The sequence below is a fragment of the Thalia democratica genome, chromosome 4, assembly GCF_965202585.1.
Source record: "Thalia democratica chromosome 4, ktThaDemo2.hap1.1, whole genome shotgun sequence".
In the NCBI taxonomy this organism is placed as follows: domain Eukaryota; kingdom Metazoa; phylum Chordata; class Thaliacea; order Salpida; family Salpidae; genus Thalia; species Thalia democratica.
The window spans coordinates 23,407,948-23,429,306 of NC_139168.1; the positions used below are offsets into that span (position 1 = coordinate 23,407,948).

Genomic DNA, 21,359 nt, shown 5'->3' on the forward strand with positions numbered 1-21,359 from the left:
TTAAAATTACTTTCATTTTAAACATAGGATAGGTGTAAATTTGTTTGTTGTCTTTTAAGTACTTCCATAAACATAAAGTAATTTATAAACAAATAATCAAAAACATCAACATTTTATACGAACTGTTTCAAAAACATAATTGTCAAATGGTCGTTCAAAACATTTTTAAATATGTTCTGAATACAGTGTTATTCCGAACTTTTAAAACTTTCAATTTCGTACAAAAACACAAAATACTTCCGAAAAGTCTTCATCCAAAAAACTACACCCCCAAAAGCACACCAGAAACGCTTCTCATTCTTTCAACCCGAAAAATCCCCTCAGCAGTGGATGTGCGGCTCGCCGTGCGGATGAACGCCCGCGTGAGGGTGATTTGGCGGGAAACTGCCCATGTGGGGGTTTGGGGGAAACCCCATGAAAGGGTGGGGGTTGTGGTTAATACCCGGCAAGAGGGAAATTCCCTGCTGTGCGGGGTGCGGGTAGAAATGGGGGTTTCCTGGAAAATTTCCGCCCATCATCGCGTCGCCCGGTACTCCCTGGAATCCTGAAAAAAATATTTTTAATTTAAAAATTTTCAAATGAAAATTGAAAGTTATTTTTCTGAAATCCTGGAAATATTTTTTGTTTTAACCAAACTAGATAGTTGGTCAATCGTTGTTTAGTTTTTTAGAAGTTAGTAATTAAAACTTAAATTTGCGTAATCATAAAATACTCGAAAATTCTTTTATTTAAATAAATTATATTTAAGTATTGTTTTGATAAGAACAAAAAAGTTTAAAAAATAAAAAACCTTTTAACTTATTTAAATTTAAAAACAGCTAAGTTTGTTTTTTTATATTTAAAAAAAAATTAAGAAACGATTCGTAAACTTTTGTATAAATTTCTAGAGCAAAATACTACTCAAGCTTTCAGCATTATTAGCAGTTTGACGTAGATTGATATTTTCACATAAACAAATATTTTGAGAAGTGTTTATAAACAAATAAAACTATGAGTTTATTCGCGTTATTTTGACACAATTTTGCACGTACAATTAATATTACAGAAAGCTTTCTTATTATTTTTATTTCATAGCGTTTTAAAACACAGTAAACTAAATAAAATTCAATATAGTATTTTCCAGCTTGACTTTAAAACAAGTTTACAAAAAAAAAGTTAGTTAAAAGAATGTGTAAACTTGTAAGTTTCTATGACACAAGGACAATTTAAACACTTAAGTTTTATACTGTGTTTTTATCTCTAACCTGCAGGCCACCCTCCAGGATGTCTCATCGGTAAATGACCATTTTGTTCCACCAAAAATCCCCCGATTTGCTGCCCGTCTGGACTGTAAGGACCCATCATTGAGTTTGTTGCTAAAACATTTCAGATATTTATAATTTTTTTTGTTTGTTTCAATTAAAGTTTTTATTAGATTTTTAGGTTTACACAAATAAATGGTTGTTGATGTTACGACAAAATAGTTACTTATTGTTAATGCTCAAAACCTGACTGCAAAAGTTATTTTATAAATCTTTTTGTCATTTTAAGTTAAAGACTAAAAGTTTTTTTGGAAATTTAAAATTATCCATAAGTAAAAATTAATCTAAGAATTTTGTAACAAAATTTTAGTTGTTTTTAATGTTTAAACCTGCTCTGTTAGACTGATCAATCATTGGTTGTACAATTCTTCTACGAGCATTTATGAACCTGTAAAATTAATAGTATTAAGAATAAGTTGAAAAACCTATAAAATAATACATTTAAAAGAAGTGAGAAAAACATAGCGATTATGTTAAAAAAGGAAATTAACCTGTAAAATTAAAAATCTAAATACGATGATTAAAAGTTAACTTTTGTGTTAAAACTTGATAAACTTGAAAAACTTATAATTGATTATAAGTTAAAAAAAACGTTCAAATGATATACAAGTTAAAAGATTTATCAAGCAAACCTCAAATCATACTATGCAGATAACTATAAAAACTAACAGATTAAAATAAATTGGTAAAGTAAAGAAAAACTGAATCGTTAAACTTACAAGTTCGGTGAAACACCTTGTAGAAATATAGAAAACAGTTGAGAAACTACTAAAAATGTTTGATTTGATATAGTTTTGTTATGCCAATATTTTTAGCAATAAACTCATTGCAAAAACGACAGTTATCAATGAAGTTTAAAGTATTGAGTTTATGAAAAGTTAATAAAAAATGTCAGTTTAGACTCATTATCAGTCAAAGCTGTATGGGTGGTTTAATTTTATTTATAAACAACTAAAATAATTTATTATGACAATTAAGTTTAACCGATAAACGTTGTTTTATTACGTGAGTGATTATGACTATTTTTTGACTCATTATGAAGTAGTTATTTTAAAAATGGTAGATCTTATTTACTGTTTTTATTTAAAATAGTTTGCGTTTAGACATACATTTCAAACATACACTTACTTCTTATACTCCTTAAGTTTAGGATTATATCTATTTATTTCTTGTTATCCATGAAACTTATATACATTTGTTTTGTTTAGTTGCCATAGGAACGCTACGTAACCCCAGGCTATTCTTTGTCGGTGGTCTGTTGCTTAGTTACTTAAGCTTTTTTTTAAATGAACCTTTAATAGGATTAAGAAATACTAGAATTTTTGGCAAAAATAGAACTCACCGTCAATTTCAACTTTTTGTTTTGGTTTTCAAAGCATAAATTCAACTGACCACTTTTATAAATTTTTCACAAAAAGTTAATTAAAATAAATATTTGTTGCTTTTAATCAAATTTGTCATACAATCTTATTTTTTGAATCATTAGTACAATAATCAATATAATCAAAAGTAGTTCAGTCAACGTTTTGCGTTTTTATTCACTAGTACCATAATTATATACTTATAAAATTGTTATATTATAAAGGGAGAAACTTGTTTATTGATTTACAATTTAACTGTAATTAATCATTACAACCAATTATGGAAATTAACTTTGTTATTTTTGTTAGTGAATGGTGGAGTATCCTAATACTTTTGTAGCAAGTAATTGGACAGAATATTTTACGCTTGAATAAAACAAAATTTTTACCGGTACAAAAACAGATATAAAACTTATTAGTACATAAAAGTTAATAAAAAAAAATCAAAGAAAAAAATTTTCATATGAAAGTTTAATAGTTTTAGTTTCAACTAATTTTAAAGAGTGCTATCAATTTAAGTTTTTAGCGCTACGCATTCAATTAACCTATGGAGAGAAACTAAAATCCTTTTAACTCAAAATTTGAAGTTCAAAAAAACTTTCAATATTGTTTAAGCTTAGAATTATGAAATACTTAATAAAAACTGTAACTGATAAATAAAGTAAAAACTATTAAAACATTGAACTGTTTTATATGGAAAAAATTGTTTTAATATCTAGATTAAAATAGTTTTGAAAAGCTAGTTATAGTTCAAATAAATTATTTTTCTAAATTATTCTACTGAAACAAACTTTTTTAGGTTTTAAAAAGTTAATGACTGAAAATATTGATTAATAAAACTAACAGTTGCATAAAGTTGGCATCAATTAGAATCTTTTTTTTTTAATTAATATAGTAATCAGCCGTTGATATAAAAAAGAATATAAACAATAGAAGCCAACTGTTTTACATTTGTCAAGTAATAATTTTGTATGATATTTAAACTGACCAATTGTTAACTTGCAGTATTGTTAATCCTGTTTGACTTGCTAAAGATTTCTTTTGTTCTTCAGATGGATAAGGATGCTAAAGTGTAATATGTGCTTTAAAAAATTTAAATAAAGAAAACGAGTATTAATACCATAATATTTAAACTTTTAATGCGCTTGAACATAAAAGGTTACACTTGTTTAATTTTTTTTTAGTAATCTAGTACTTAATGTATTGCTTTAATATATTTTTCTAAACATAAATTTATTCATTTGTATAACTTTACTTTTTGTTCATATTTCGAAATATCAATTTTATTGTCAAAAAAACCAGTAAAAATTTTTTATTAAAATTAAAATAAAACTAACAGTCAAGTTTTGGAAGAGCCACGTCCGCATCGTGTTAGTCGCCTGTTTAGGGAAAATCCCCCTTTTTTTCTGCGGTGGTTTTTTCCCCGCCTCCGAAGGTTCTTCCCCTCCACCCTCCCCGGAGTAAGTTGACCCTTCCAACGCGCTACCTAGAGGAAGAAAGTTGTTTGAAAAAAATTACATTGACAAGAAAAAAAAAACATTGTTGTATAAGTGTTTAAGGTGTCTTTACTAAATGACTTGAAAAATAAACATTTTATGTTATGTACATATATAGCTAAGTTTTAAAAAGAAAGTTTATTGTGTGAAATTTTATTAAAACAGATAACAATGTTACCTGATTTAAAACTCATAAGCATTTCCAAAAAAAAACTTTTTAAAAAATGCTAATAGACAATCATGCATACTAGTATTGAACAAATTAAGTTTTCTTATTAATATTTTCTACAAAACTTATTGCTTCAAGTGCTTATACACACTTGATAATCTTATTTTAAAGTAAGAACTAATATAGTTCAGTGTCCTTTTACAACTATGATTATAAAATTTATATAACGTTGTTATTTGAAGTTAGCACGACTGTATAATTATTTATTACCATATAACAATATTCAAAACAAAATATAACTTAAGTATTATAAAGTTATGTTTCATGTGAATATATCTGATAAACAATTTTAATAACTTTACAAAACAATAACAAAATTAAGTTAACATTTAAATATAAGTTAAACTGAAAAAACATGCAAATAAAACGGAAGTTAAATATTTGATCATAATTCAAAGCCAAAAAACCGTCTTCTGTTCCGGTTTGTATAAAAAAAATTGATTATGACGTTCTAAAACAAATATTTTTTGAACTTACATTTTATTTATTTGTTTATTTTTTAATCATTCTAATATTCTGCATCAATATGTTGAATAGTTTCCCTATGAAAGTTCTAAAAAAAGCTACATTTTTAGTTGTACAAATAATTGTAAAACATAGAGTTCGTTTTTGAATTTGTTTTTTTTTCCACTGGTTGCTTAGTAATAACTTATTAAACTTTAATATATTTACAAAAAATGTAACTAGTCGAAGATATTTATAAATTGCTGCAGCTATATATTTTTCAAAAAATTAAAGAGTTAAAATACTTTACACGTGTTTTTTTAAGATGACTAGTATTACATCTTAGTTTCTGTAATAAAGTTAAATTATATTGTTTATTTTACTTACCTGTTGGGCTGTTTACGTCATGGGTTGAGCTCTGGGGCGTGAAAGAATTGGACCTGTGGTTGCTATGGTTGCCGTGGTTACTAGGTTTGTGACATCTTTCCTGGGTGTTGGGGTGGGGAACGTCTTGTTGGGGCCCCACTGAACTGCTTTGATGAGACGGCGTGTAGAATGGCTGTTGGAATAAAGATGTTTTATGATTGACAAAAAACAAAATAATTGTATTGAATTTTATAAAGAAACTATCTTATTTATGATGTTAATATACTGCAATAAAACACCAAAAACTTATTTAAGAAAATAAAAGTTAACTTTGTTTTATTCCAAGTTATTAATAGTAAACTGTTAGTAAGGTAACTTTTTTATAGTTTTTTAATTATCACAATAGTATAAGTTTAATAAAGTCGAATTTTGTGAAAAATTTTTCAATGAACATGAAAACGTTTTAAGAAAAACAAAAAAATATACGTTTATATTAAAAACTTGGTCTTTTTTTCTAACCATTCAAGTTTTTGTATTAACTAATATTCTTAATACATTTTAGATATATAAAGTATAAAAAAGCCGTATAAGTTTTAGTGGTAATTACTAATTCTCATACAATACTCTTTGTTAAGATTTTTATCTTCTGTCTTTTGACTTTACTATTTATCACAAACTTTTGATAAAAAATGTTTGATAAACGAACCTAAACATAACTAACAAATGATCAGACTAAGTTTACGAAGAAAGAACACTTTACTAATAAAAAATTAAACAGTTTCTTTAGTTGCAAAGAAACCGAATGCACTTTTCAACTATAAATGAAGTTTAAAGGTAAATATCTAAATAAGGTTTAAAACGACTGTTTAAGTACGCAAAAATCAACAACTTTAAGTTGATCAAAAAAAAGAGGTGCCAAAAAGGCGGTGAAAAGAACAAAACAGTTCGGCACAAAAATACACTATTTATAAAAAGCAATTTGTATAAAAAAAGACTATATATAAAAGCTTTACTTGTGCAAATGTTAAACTAATTTGAAAATACAGCTTCTCACTTCTCCAAACAAAAATATAGTTTTAGTTTACTTATTGTTTGTGAAATTTAAATATCAGTCTTTTAAAGTGAGTTGTTTTAGTTTGAAAAAATGTTTAAATGTTAAAAAAGAAACAGCCATTTACTTTTTTATTCACTTTTTAACACTAGGTTTTATTTAGTTAAGTACTTTATTTTGTTATAAAACTTTATTTTAAAATGTAACTTAATTATAATCAAGTCTTGTTTAGCTTTTTAAGTAAGCACGACTTTAGCCATAAGTCAAATTGTAAAATAATTTCTATCTAAAGTATTACTAAAGTTAATTAGAAAATGATTAAAGTAATAACCTTTTAGAGCAATAAAACTTCAATTACACCTGAACTTTCAAACTAATCAAGTATCATATTAATTTATTCTCACAGCTAATTTAACACTATTAAACATTTGCAAAACAACTATTTATTGCTGGTAGTTTTGCACAAACATTAATTTAATAATTATCACAAGTGTTTTTGATAATTTTAACTTTAGTCGTAGGTTTCGAAAAACAATTATACACAAATTTCCTTTATTATATATTTACTCTAATCCTGTAAAAGACTTTTGTTGATAATGATTTATACTTAGTTTTAGTTTTAACATATACTCCTAAATGCATAAAGTACTTGAAGTAAAAAATATTTAAATTTTTCATTTTATATTAAACTGACTATTTAAGCATGAAAATAAATAATCAAATGATTTTTTTAAACCTCTGAAAATCAGTTTCGCATTTGAATAAGTTGATTAAAAACAAAAAAATATAAGCATGAAAGTTTTATTTCCGAAAAGCTTTTTGCACAGGTGGTTTGAGTTCAAAAAAAAAACGTAATTTTTCAACTAACGCTTTTAAGTCGGTAAATAAATAATGAACTGTTAAACTCGGAAGCTGTTAAAAACAAATAAAGATGTTAATATTGATGAAAAGAAAACAAAAGATGCAAGTGTCGACCGTAGGAAAGCCGAGATATCTGGCTGACCATCAGAGTTAAGCAGCTTGAGTTGAACACAAATGAGCAACTGGTTAATTCATAAGAAGTTTTTGTAAAAGTGAAAACTTTTTGTGCTTTGAAAATTGCTGTACAAGTATTGTTGTCTTGAATATCGGTGAACAACAAAAAATAATTAGCTCGGTTTTAGTCCTTAAAAACTTCACTTAACTTAAAAAATTGTTTAATCGGCTGTTTATTGATTATTATTTACATAAATTTCAATTTTATTTGTTTTGTTTTACAACATTTCAGTTTTATTTTGAAATGTCACTAATAATACAGCTTTAGTCTTGTTAGTTAAACAACTAAAGAGCACAATCTCAAAACGTTTATGGGAGCTAGTTACAATATTTTATTATTTACTAAGAAAACTTTCTAAAATACTTTTTGTAGGTTTTAAAAACTATTAAAATCACTATATATTAAATAAAAATTCCTGTTAAATTGACAGCCTGAGAATTTTTGGAAGCAATCTAAATTTTTCAGCTGTACTTGGATAAAAACAAGCTTTTCTGAGGTATTTTTGGAAATATTTTTGCATTTTACGTCAAAACTAATCAAAGACTGACAAGCATTCGACGTTTCCAAAAAAAAAAATACGAAATTTAAAATAAGCACGGATCAATTTTGAATATCGAATTTCAAAATGAGTATTTTATAACTATTTTTTGTCTCAAAATGTATTGCTAAAATAATTAATTATAAACAAGCTACAAAGCTTCAATCTTTTGTACCTTTAAAAAGAGTTGATTAGTTTTAATGTTTCTATTTCTAATGTATTTAAGTAAAGAATAAATTAGTGACTTATTGTTTTATTACGAATTTTTAACGTTAAATATTTGTATTTATCTTCATAAACCCGAGTTGAAAACTATAATTATTACTTTTAAAACCATAATGTATACATTTTAAGTTTATTTTGATTAAAAATAGTTTAATTACTAACAACAATTTCAAAATAAATAACGAATTTATGTCAATCTTATCATTTTAAACTAACTAAGCGATGATACTAATTTATATAACATAATAAACTAATACTAGGTATAAACAAATCATTGTCTTATTTTTAGTTTTATTCACCTTTTTTTAAGCTTTAAAGCTTAATATTTTGTTCTGTTTTAATACGATTGTTTTTATAAAAGTTTTAAAAAGTTACTAAATAGTTTTATATAAAATTTTGAACAATTTTTTTTAATTAAACTCTACTTTTTAGCGGTATAAACCACTTTTAAAAATATCAAAAATTTAAAAAAAAAATTCAATTTAAAATCGCCTCAAGTTTACTCATTTTGTTTTGTTTTCTTATTTGATTTTAATGGGTACGGTGCATTGTATAACTGTATATTGTTTGCTTAATCGTTAACTGACAATCTTTTAAATATACTTTTAATTTCTCGCACTTTTATTAATGACGTAATTGAAAACTATTTAGCCAGATAACTAGAAAAAAAAGTAGTTAAATTATTAACACCAAACATAAATTGAAAAAAAAAAAGAATAATTTGTTTACTATTTGAAATTATTATTATTTTAATATTAAGTAAAAACACTAAATATGTTTTGAAATAACTTTATTTCAACTGATTGTAATTAAAAGTTTCAAAACAAACACTAACAAGTATTTTATACTGAAGTGTTTACTTAAAGGTGTGAAGTTAATTTTTGCAAGTTATTAATTCAAATAAATGTCAAATATCAATCAAAATAATAATAAGCCGTTGTGAAATACACATAAACTCTTAATTGACATTAAATTATTCTAAATTACCAAAAGTCTTTTAATTAAATCCTACTTGTGAAAGTTTCCAACAAATTAGAGCTAAGTTTTAATGTTTACATTTTAAACAAATTTTACCTTGAACTTGATTACTAAAAATTTGCAATTGTTGTTATTATTGAGGAAATTGTTACCAATACTTTTGTTTGAATGGCTTATTTAAAAGGGAAAATTTAAGAATTTGGGAAACATTTAGTTTGTTGGGGTTTTTGCTTTTTAATAAGCAGTCACGTAAACATATTGATTTCGTTTAAACCGTAAGTTAATACAAAATTCTTTAAAAGACAAACAAACATTTGGTAACGTGAAATGTGCATAAAAAATTAAATAAAACATTTATTGACTTATTTTCATCTAACGTTAAATAAGCCACACTATTTATTTTTTTTTGTTCTATAAGTCTACTGTTGTAATAATATGCACTGTGAACTGTTTGTTTGTTGAAACAATAACCATTTAAGTTTTCAAATTTTGTCTACTTAAAAACTAAAACATTTTTACTAAGACTTATTATGATTTTTTATACAGATTTCAAACTGATTGACATATTTAATACAAAAAATATATACGGAGTTAATTGCCTTTCAATTGCATTAGTACGTCATAATGACAGTTTTCGTGGGAAGTTTTCGACATTGTAAATATTTGTGTTTTGTCAGAATCTCACTTTGCTAAGCTAACAACTTGGCTTTAAAAAGCTAATATTTGTTTTCGAATGAATCTTAGCCGATTGTTATTAAAACTATTCTCAAATAAAATTACCAAAAACTGTAAATATTTTATATGCATATATATTGTTACTGCAAAGTTTTTAAACTTTTGTTTAATGCCTTAAAAGTAGTACTCGCTTATTTCAGACAAATTGTTAAAAGTATTCAAAACAGACAACTTTGTCTTAAATCATATCAGAAACAAAAACTAAGACAAATCGATCAATTGCTAAAAATCTAATCAATAACCAGTTTTAATAAATCAGTTCCAATCAAAAGGGTCAAAAGTTAAAACTTTATAAAGTTTTGATCATTATTAATTCAGTTTAAATGATTGTGGGCGGCCAGCTAATTTATTATGAGTTAGCAAATATAACTGTTTAGCAAGACATCCAATTTATACTAAATTTGAAAATAAATAACTAATAAGTAGCTAAATACTTTAATTTTTTTAGTTGAAATAGTTTAATGGATTACTTAGTAACTTATTGTTTGTAATTTATTTTCGATGAGGTTAAAACTTTGTCATTGCTAACTTAAAAAGATATTACAGTTTGAAGTAGTTAATGTATTGCAAGATTAACAAAGTTATGACATTTATTTAAATTTTAAAGCTTTTTTGTGTTCATTGTTAAGAGTATGTTACTTCTTGAACATCATAGTATTCTATATTAACTTTATTTATTTAACAATTTTCTTGCTGGTTACAAAAACATTTTCAGTAAAAGTTTGGAAATATTCGAGTTTATTTTATTAGCTACTTCAGCTGTATTGTTTGACTTTATTTTGTATACTTATTTTGTTAGTTAGTTATTCTGATAAAGTTTATAAAAGTAAAATGGTATGTTTAATGAAAATTGAAAACAATTTTTAGCTTAGACTTACAAAAACTAAGAAACAATAAATACATTTTAAGCATGCATAAACATATTTAAAACTTAAAACTTTACACACTTGCTCTTGAGCGCCTCCAGCGACGATCCCTGTGTCGGGTTCCAGTTTTTCATGGTTGCCATGGTGCTGGTTACCATGTTGGTTGCCAGGAGAGGAATCCTGAGAGGTGTCCTGGTTGACCAAATCGATCGGCATCTTACCTTTCAGACAGTTGATGTATCGCGATGTGAAGTTCTCACACAATTCGTGAACCTTTGCAAAATTATGAATGATAACTGATTGTTTTAAAGCTGTTGTTTTTTTGTTGAGAGTTTAAAATATTGTTCTGTAGTTATTTTATGAATGTCTATATTTTAGTTTTATCAATCTAATTACAGAGTTAACTACTAAAAATACCTAGATTACTTTTTTAAAAGCTTGTATAATTGTTGGTTTTAAAGTTAATCTTGTCTTATGTTTTATTCGAAAACTTTTAATGAAGTTTTTCTAAATCTACACCAAAATGTTTTATTTTTAACTAAAAAATGCGATATAAAAAATTATTTATCTTATTATTTCCACGTAAAACTTACCTTTTCAAGTTCTAACAGGTGGAAACGAAGTACTTGGATTGCAAGAATCATCTGTTAAATTTTTTTTTTTTTTATTTAAACATCTAAATAAGTTTAGATACTTTGAACACGTTTAGTAACTTTATTCTAAACAAACTTTTGTAGTAACGCTTTAAAAATATAAAAGTTTCTTCGTAATAACGTATATCATCAAAGTTTTAGAAATGTATTTGTGAACAAAACTAAAAGTAAAGTTTTTATCTGATTATATATTGCAGTTTTTTTTTTTTATTATTTCTTACCTAACGTAGACTATATATTAAAAATCTAACATAAATTAATTTGTTTTGTTTAAGCTTATAGTTTGAGCGTATAGAAAGTTTATAATATTTCAATTAAAACTGTTATTTACAAAAATTTTGCTTTGCACTGTGAAACTTTTTTTTACAAACATTCAGGTTTTAAAACTTTTGGTTTTTATCGTTTTGATTTGTTACTACAGAGAAGTGAGACCATAAAACATTTAAAATGCTCAGAAAGTTTTTACAATACTATTATCAGTAATCATTGTTGTTGAGCTATTTGTTTTGTAAAGATTTTGCGAGGTATTAAATTAATGTAATAGGATTAGAGAAACATTGAAAAATAAATCCTGTTTCGCTGTTACTTATATTAACTGATTTGTTTTGTTTTGAAATATCTTTTCAATGAGTAATATAATCTGAATTAAAAGCTTGATTTAAAATAAGTACTAAATAAATTTCGCAACAAGTGGTAAACAGTCTAAAATAAAATATTATAAAAATATTTTAATACCAAATATAAACATTATTTTTAAAAACCTTGATTTGTACTAATAGTAAGTAAGTGCATACATAATATTTTCTATACACAACTATTTAAAATAATTTCTAAATCACTCATAAAGTTTTTTCCACTGTTTAGTTTTATATATACTTTTATAGAAACACAAAGCTAAAAAAGTTAAAATTAAAAGATTAAGTTTTGGCAGCTTAAAGAACTTTAAGCTTTACAAAATATAATAACAATTTTTATTTATTATTGAAATTAACGATTCTAAACAACTTAATTGATATTGCAGGATATAAATCTACGTTATCCATAAACTACCGTTGATTAAATATTATATTAAATATTTTAAAATATTAAAAAACTAGTTTCTTTTTAATCAAAAATTTAGCTTGTTTAACATAAAATTTTCTAATATCTGTTATACAATGTAAAAAATTTATAGAAAACCTAAACCATTTATTTTTTAGGGAAAATTCGACTAAAACATTTTTGGTGAAACAAACAGAAAACTTATTCTGTTAGACCTCACACATAGGGAAACAACTTCACAACGGTGAAACAGTTTTCCATTTACTGTTTATCAGGGTTATAAAATAAACGCAGTCGGTAAAGTTTCTACTCAAGTTAACAATTTAAAAATACTCCCATAAATCAGTTCATGGCAACTATAGTCATAGTTTAAAATTGAAAGTAAATATTAAACAAGCATTTAGAATATTTCCTTGTGATTACTTAGTTTTTTTAACACAACTATTAAAAAAAGTTGTATCAAGTTATTTTCAAAGTTTTTGATCTTCTTCAGTTTAAAGAATTTTAAAATATTTTAAAACTTACCAAATTGTCTACTTCATTTGTAGCATCGAAATTCCAAGAACGATTTTCTTCTTGTATCTATAAATAAAAACACCAGTTTTAGATTTCGCTAAAATAAGATATTTTTCCAAACATTCAAAAAATAAACGTTATAAGTTTTCATCACTTTTATTTTACTTGTTACACAATGCTAAGAGACCTGTTTACTTTTTGTTAAGTAACTGTTGTAAATACTATGGGTTTCATTCTTAAATTAAAAAGCGTTTAGCATCGACAAATTTTGTTTTGCTTAAAAGCTCACGCAAAAATATTGAAATATAAAACTTTAACATTTTTGCATGTTTATCAAATTTTTTTAAACAAATTAAAAAGGGTTGAAATAAAATAAGATGTTTTGCTCGCTTGAAATAACCTTTTAAAATGTTTACTTTGTTTTAAACTTAGTTTATTCAGTTTAAAATACATATTAACTAATTTAATATGTAATCGTATGTATATAAAAAAGGCTTTATTAGTTCATGTATGTAAATATTATCTAGTTTTATATTTTAAACACATTATCATGTAATTAAAAACTGTTGTTACTCTAACATAAAAAAAATATAACTTAATTTTCGACTTTTATTGATTAAGATTCTATCTAAATAGCTGAGTTTTAATTACTTATAACTTAGTTTGTAATTAATTGAAAAAAAAAAACTTTATGAGTTTATGCAACTAATAACTAAGTTTCTTTATTCTTAACAAAAATAGTACGGACTTCGTTTTTAATTTACCGTCAAACAAATAATGACGTTTGTTTTTTAAATTAAGTTTTTCATAGGTGAAACTTAATGAATAAAACCAGAAACTAAAATAAGCTCTCATATTTAAAATAATGTTTAGTAATTCAACTTGTTTTTATAACTCTTTACAAACAAGTGCATTTTTTACCAAACTACTTTAGTAAGCTTCAGAGTAAACTCAAAAGTTGAAGTTAGTTAGAAAAATTCAAACCTTTTTAAAAAAGTCAGAAAGTATTTTTACTACTAGATCATTATTTCTTAAACACGGCCTTGTATAAACTTTATTGTTTACTTAGCTTATACAAGTTTCCAAGCTCAATTTTCTTAATCTATCATTTTACTTGCTTTTTTTTTGTGGTAAATATTTTAATTTATAGTTGTTTGGTTTTCAGTTCAGGTGCTTACCCGCTGAGCAAAGCAGTTGATGTCCTCGTTGAAGGATTCGGACGACAAGACGTCAGGGGTCTGGGGCGAAATTTGCTGGGGGTCCCTGGGGGTCGAAGTGGCAAGTTCGCACTTTTGAAATACCAGGTCCAACAGTGGGTATAATTCGTGCCTGTGGAAAATATTAGTTTGTTAGAAATGCGCTTAACTTATTATATGAATCACTTTATCTTAATTTGCGAACTTTAAAAGTAATCTAAAAGTTTTATTGTTTGTTTTTAAGCAACTTTTAGTATTTACAGTACTTATTTTGATTTTTTCTTTGAAGCTAAAGTTACTATAGTATTTTTTATTACTCAAACAACTTTAAATACAATAGTAAGATTGTGCAGGTTATAATGATTCGGTAAACATAAAAGAAAAAAAAAGTTTTCAAGTGTCAAGTGTTAATCTGACAAGCGATTAAAGTTGTAATTAATACTTTCAAAAAATAATCAGAATATCAAAGGCAAGTAGTAATTTGCGTAATTATTTATCATTAGCATGAAGAAAACTTGCATTGTTTACTTCTTTGAGTTTTGGTTTTAGCTCAGAAGCTTTTACAGTTCAGAGTTCCAAAAACGTCATAATACTTTTGCTCCCTATTTCAAAGTGGTAATTACAAACATTTTTCAACTTTATAGCTATTTTCAGCTGAGGTTAATAAGGATATAATTGGCGCTTTGATTAAAAGACATGATTGTTTTCACATAAATAATACTTAGTTTTATTGGACATATGATTGTTTTTACATAAACAGTAATTAGTTTAATGAAAGCTCAAGAGAAACTTCTGCAAAGCTTTGAAGACAAAAAACTAAACATTTATGAACAAAAAACCTAATTAAAAATAACATGAGATACAGTTTCTCTGAATTGTCTTACCAAATTTAAACTCAGATCTAACACTTCTAATTTTAAACGGTCTACAGCAATTATAAAAATTATTTAAAGTTTAAACTGTTTTAGAGCTTTTATTAACTACAAAACTTACAGGTTTCATAACACATAAGTTCAAAAGTTTAAATATTTTTTTCAAGTTGTAGGTTTGAAAGGTGTAACGTCGTAAGTATAAAAAGTCTGAACGATAGGAGAAACACGAAAACTTATAAATAAAAAGATTGTTGTAGTGTGAAAAAAAGGAGATGAATTTTTGTTGAATTTCGTTTTAAAAAGTTCAAAAGTTCATGTAAAACATTCTTTTTAGATTGCTAATGGTTTAGACTTTTTCTACCGACAGTTTTCTTACATAATTAACTTTTTATATTTGTTCTTAGCATACTTTTATTTGAAAAGAAAATAAATTTTTATTTTAATATTTTTTTTAACTGTAGTATACTAGCTAATATTGATTAAAATTTGTCAATTATATCTTACTAGTGCACGTGCACTTTCATATTTATACACATACTTTCAAACAAGGAAAATACCACACATCCAATATATATGATTTCGTATGAAGCTTAACTTAGTTTGTATATTAGAGCATGACAAAAAGGCCTATCAAAATAAGCTGAAAAGTGACAAGTTTGACATCAAAAGTAAAAACCTAAGTAATTAAACACCACTCGTTAAATGACAACCAGCATAAGTCAAATACTTTTGTGGAAAAAAAAATTGATTGATTGTAGGTTAGTTCTCTCGAAATTTGCGTCAAAATTTTGTTCGACACTTTAATGCATAACTTCCTTTAAGTTTAGAATGGATAGAAAAATATATCATGTTTTATTTTAACTATTGGTTTAAAGTTGTACATTCATGATTAGAAAAAAAAACTTATCTAATTTTATATTTTTGTAGTTTTTTGTAAAAAAAGGTTTTATATGCAAAATAGGTTAGTAAAAGGTTAGATTTTAAAGTTGAAATAGAAAAATGAGTTATAGTTTTGTCTGATATTCGACACTAATAATAATAATTTAATGGAATAAAAAAAACCTTTTAGATTGCTATGGTTTATTAGTTTTTATACAACACTTTTTTTTATGAACTTTACACACTACATAGTAAAAACAACAAAGAATGTAAAAGTTATAAATTAAGTTTGCATTGTTTTATACTTGTTTGACAACAAAAACAAAATCGTCGTAACATCAAGAAAATTTAAAAAATAAAGAACTTTTTGTTGCACTGTAGAATCGATTATACAGTCAGCGTTAAGTTGTCTATAAAAAAAGTTTACGTTATAATAGAAAACTTGATAGCTTTGTTTCAATGGCGTCGATATAGACCGCACTTTTGTTTATATGTAAATTTTAGTTTAGTGACAAATATTTATTTTCAAATAGAAAATTAATTGCAGTTGTGCCATAGTATAGTCTGTACAAGAATTGAAATTTACCAAAAACTGCTAAATTTGTTTTGTTACTACAGTAACAAATCAACAAATGTACTTTCTTCTATACAAATTAGTTTTTTAAGTTGTATTATGCATTTATGTTATCATGGTAAATGTTATAAATATGTGTGATATAATAAACTTAGTTTTGAAAAGGTTTCGTTAACATATATAGTTGTTTAAACCTAGTTTGTATAATGCAAGTGTTGTAAATGTAAATAAGGATTTTTTTAATTTCTAAAGCTGACAAAGTTTTCTAAATTTTAATAAATTTGTACACATTTATAAAAATGCTATTTAAACGTAAACAACAAAATTAAGCACAATTCAGTTAAATAGCTATCAAAATCTTGTACTACAATACTGACTGTTTTTCTAATTGATGCCCTCTGCGCATAACTTTGTTTTCCGAGAAGTCTTCCCAGAATGCTCCAATTAAAACTTTGCAGAGCTTGTAGTACAAACAGATTACTAAAAAATCAATACCAAAAGTTCCGCAAAAACTTATTTTAAACTGATTTCTGGTGAGCAGGTTTGTAAGCGAGATTACTGTCGATAAAACTTGCAGATGAGTGGGGATTTAAATCGGACATTTTTTTGTTGTTTTCAGTACAAATTAAGTTACAAACAAAGATAATGATTAAGCATTACAAGCAACGGTAAACCACTCTGTAATGATTTCATCGGAAAGGAGCTTAAACTCTAAAGTGTACAAAAAGGTTTCGTATTTAAAAAATCGTCAACTTAAGAAATTTAAACGGGTTTTTAAGGTTTCACGGTCAAGTAACAAACTACAATGAAGCAGATTTATTTCTTCGAAAGAATCTCTTCTGACGGGCCATTTGTAATATTCAATGCCACCGAAGCGTGTACCGGATGAAATGCTTGTTCGCGATTGGATGTTGGCAATCTCACGCTTCGATGAGTTCAGAGGGGCTTAACACAATGAGGTCAGAATCCTGTAAAGTTGCGAACAATCACGTATTCTGTGGCTCAATATCCTAACAAAAGGGGCTTAAAGTCGGTTTTGTGTGTTTTTGTTAGCGATGGAAAATAGTTTCATCAATTTTTTAAATTATGTTTTTGTTTTGACCAAAGTGAGACGTTAGCTTAAAATGCTTTAAAGCTAAGTTGTTAGGTATTTGTATAGTTTTAAAACTGATTCTTAAAACTTCTATATTATCATGAATTAAAACGGACTTTTAAATTAAAAAGTTGCACTTATTTTTTGAAAAACAATTGTTTAAATTATAAAAACAAGCTCATTACAAAACATTACACGGGTCAGACTCAGGATGAGTTTTTATCAGGGGTCGATTAAAGGATACCCAGGTGCTAGTATTAGCAGCTATTTGAAATAATCAGTGGCCCACCATCGCAGCCTATTGATGTGAAGCCAGTAAAATAAGGTGTTGTTTTAATTAAAAATAGAATAAGGTGTTGTTGTAAATAATTACAGCTGATACCGTATCATATTATTACGAAGTATTAAGAAAGTATAAAAACAATGCGTTGTTTATCTACAAATAGATTTAATACATTTGCAAAGTTTAACGATCGTAAAGAATGTAACATTACTTTTCCTATAGCACCTAAGAGTAATTAATTTCAATTTTAAATTTAATCATTTAAACTTTAAGGTTACGAACAGCAATAATAAACAATTCAAGCGTGTTAGGATAATATTATTAAAAGTTTTTTTAAAATTAACGAATAAAATTTTTGTGGTTGATTTTTTTTTTGTTTAAGAACATAAGAAAATTTTAAAGAAGTTTTCTGAATACACTTTTATGTTTTTTTACTGTTTTGCTTAAATCTTACACTCATTAAATCTGACGGTTTTATATAAATAATCAAAATGTTACATAAACAAAGAGCTACTGATTAAATAAGTTCGCACGACGGTAGATGACAAACGAAATTAATTATTAAAATATTAATTGGATATTAGGCATTTAATTTTTCCTCTATAACGTTTAGTAATTATGTTTTTTTTATGGTTAATGGTTTAAAACTATAGTATCTAAAAGATTTCTATGTAGTCGTGTATACAGAAAAAACTATTATTAGTTTAAAAATGACTTATTTAAACATTACTCTTAAAATTTGTAAAAATTGATTTTTTTTGTAAAAATGTGTCAAGTCCAATCATCACTCAAAAACTACAAATACAGGTATCTTACTTATGAAGTTAAACTTTGTAAACTTAAAACTTTGTTTTAAAAACACACTAAGCCTTAATTTTATAACTTGTTTTTTGATGTGACGTAATAATACAAAACTTTAAAGAAAGAAAGTTAAACGTAAGAAGTTTAGATTAAATAAAAAGTTTAGGGAATTTTGTTAAATTAAGAGAGAAGTAAATTTAACAATACTGTACACTCCATGTTGGAAAGCAGCAACATTTTAAGCTTGCATAAGTGTTTGATTGATTGTTTTTAAATATCGAACTACGGTTTTGTTAAACTTCAAACTTTTCATGTTAATTTTCTAGCGTTCAAAGTGTTAAACTTTTGTTTTTAAATTTCATTTTAGTGTAAAGGCATTGAGCAGAGGCAATTCGTTTAAAACAACTTTATCTTTGAAATGAAGTTTTATCAGCTTTGAGCTCAAGTTAATACTAATGCAGAAACCAATAAACAGAAAAATATTTAGAATTACAATTTAGAGTTTAGGAATATTGAGGTTTAAAAAATGCGATCGACCTTTTAAAAAATGAAACACAGTCCTTAAAAATATCTAAAAGAAAGTCTAAATAAGCGAAAAATTAAAATGACATTTTTTTTTTTACGTATAACAAAAAAAATTTAATTCTCTCGTATTCTGTTAAATTGATTCAATTTTATAAGTTTGCTAAAAACATTTCTAACAAAGCTAAAAGGAACTACAAAAACGTTTTGTCTTTAATTTAGAGGTTTTGTTAGAAAAAAAGCTTTATTTTGTTTCGTTCTAAACGTGAATAACAACATAAATGTTTACGCCTAATTGTTAAGCATGATAAAATTTAAATTGATGTCACAATTCATTGTGTTTGTATTATGTGACCTCTTAAGATAATAAGATTAAGTAATTGAAACAGAATAAAGCTACTCGACAACAAAGGGTAGTGTTTTACAGCATTTAAACGGTGAACAAAGAAGAGTATATCTGATTAAATTTAAACATTTGTTAAATTTAAATGATCTACCTTTTATAAAAGTTGTTTGTATGTATTTTAGCTTTAATAAGTAGTTTTATAACGATTAATTAACCTATATACTGTGTTTAAAAATAAGTTACAAGTATTCAGTATAATAAAAATAATAAAAATTAAATCATTCAATAAGTAATTAAAACTCATGAATGGCTATCTTAAAGCAGTAAATTTCCGAACAAAGTTTTACCATTTTGTTTATTTTTCTTAAAATACAAATGATTAAAACAAAGTTTTATTATTGCATTTTGCTATGATTATGCACGCATATAAGATTAAATAAAAATATATATAATTGATAGAACTAATATAAATTATCTTTTTTAACTTATTGATCTATCAAAAAATATATATACATATATAGGTTCAATTTAATTGATTAGAAAGATTAAAATAATTGTTTTTGTCTATTTAAACGTGATCTTTTATACTACAAACACTGACTGCATTCGTAAACGAAAACAATTTTGCCATACTGTTTTTTAGTTTTAAATTTTAAGTATATGCTAGCAGTAAATTTTAAAAACAATCTGTGTTTGGTGTAAAAAATGTTTTTAAGCGACAGAGACAAAATTAATGGCTTTTAATCATGTTAAGTGTTTCAATACTTTGCGAGCTATCTCTCATATCGTTTCAGGTTTTAATTATATTTAAACTAACTTCAACTACTAAATTTTTAATTAAAGTAGAACAACAAGAATGTTTACAATCATATCGAGTTTTTCTTTTTACAAGCAAAACTTTAATTAACGTCAACCTCAGAGACAACTACTGTATAGAAGAATTAATAATTAAGCTAGTTTTATTAGCATATAAAACTTTATTAGGATTAAACATAAAACTTCTCTAAGTAGTTTTAATATTAGAAAAAAATTAATATTTCAACAACACACTTTATTTGATGAATTAAAATTGACTCTGAAAAAATTTCAATTCAGAACTTTTATATTCCAATAAAGTTTTAAAACGTACATGTTTAAATACAATTTGACTTGAACTCTTCGTAATAAAAAAATACAAAAGTATTCCGAATCTTATCATCAGTTACAATATCACAACAAACATGACCTCCCCCCATCTTGCATAGCAACAAGGAGGTCCCATGTGACCCCGACGACGATACGGCGCATAGCAACGGGTTTTAAGGGACGCCTCATTAAATATTGAGTGCCTAGCAACCGAGCCAAAATGCCTTTTAGTTTACAAAGTTCAGGGTTTTTCAACCGAGAGGAAAGTGTTATAACCTTTTGAAACTTTGTGATTGAAAACAATTTGTTTTACAAACTCACTTAAGTTCTTTATAGTATATAGTTTGTAGTATTTTTATCTTAAGTAGATTATGTCAAATAATTGTATAATTATTTTGGTTTTTAAGGAAAAACTACATGTGTATAAATTTTTTTTTTAAATAAAGTGTAAGGTTTAAATGTTGTTTTTCTGAATTGAAAGAATCGAAAATATTATACACAAATTAAAACAAATTTTCTGAAGTAAAGTAATTAAAAAAAATATTTCAAAAAGATTCTTTATTGAAATTATATTATAGAGACATAAAAAAGTATGCAATAAAAAAACAAACTTATAGATAGCTTCTTTGTGGGTGCTCAACTTTAAGTCTTGTTCATTTTGAAGTTTTTGGGAAATCTCAGGCATGACTGGGGTGCCGGAACTTTTGTGGTAACCCTGAGGCTGGTTGTCATGGTTACCGATGACGTCGCTACTCATTGGGTACATGACGTCAGTATTTGGGGTGTTTTCCCCATTTTGAAAATTGAATCTGGTCATTCCTGATTCCTCAAA

The 21,359-nt window shown here is 25.6% G+C and overlaps 1 protein-coding gene across 1 annotated transcript; it reads right to left on the reverse strand.

Moving 5' to 3' along the window:
• Positions 1-320: 320 nt before the first annotated feature.
• Positions 321-21,253, reverse strand: LOC145833150 (homeobox protein Meis1-like). Its single transcript, XM_082940349.1, has 11 exons — positions 21,139-21,253; positions 14,015-14,165; positions 12,846-12,902; positions 11,220-11,270; positions 10,708-10,899; positions 5,219-5,390; positions 4,000-4,148; positions 3,651-3,727; positions 1,631-1,689; positions 1,245-1,355; positions 321-544 (listed from the first exon to the last, which is right to left on the reverse strand). The coding sequence occupies exons 1-11, from the start codon at positions 21,210-21,212 to the stop codon at positions 321-323; spliced, it is 1,317 nt and encodes a 438-aa protein (XP_082796475.1). The 5' UTR covers positions 21,213-21,253.
• Between the last annotated feature and the right edge of the window lie 106 nt (positions 21,254-21,359).

Coding starts and splice junctions, on each gene's coding strand:
- LOC145833150 (XM_082940349.1), bottom strand. CDS start 21,212: ATGCCTGAGATTTCCCAAAAACTTCAAAATGAACAAGACTTAAAGTTG. Junction 12,903..14,014: donor TCAACTGCTTTGCTCAGCGG/GTAAGCACCTGA, acceptor TTTTATTTATAG/ATACAAGAAGAAAATCGTTC. Junction 10,900..11,219: donor ACCTGTTAGAACTTGAAAAG/GTAAGTTTTACG, acceptor AATTTTGCAAAG/GTTCACGAATTGTGTGAGAA.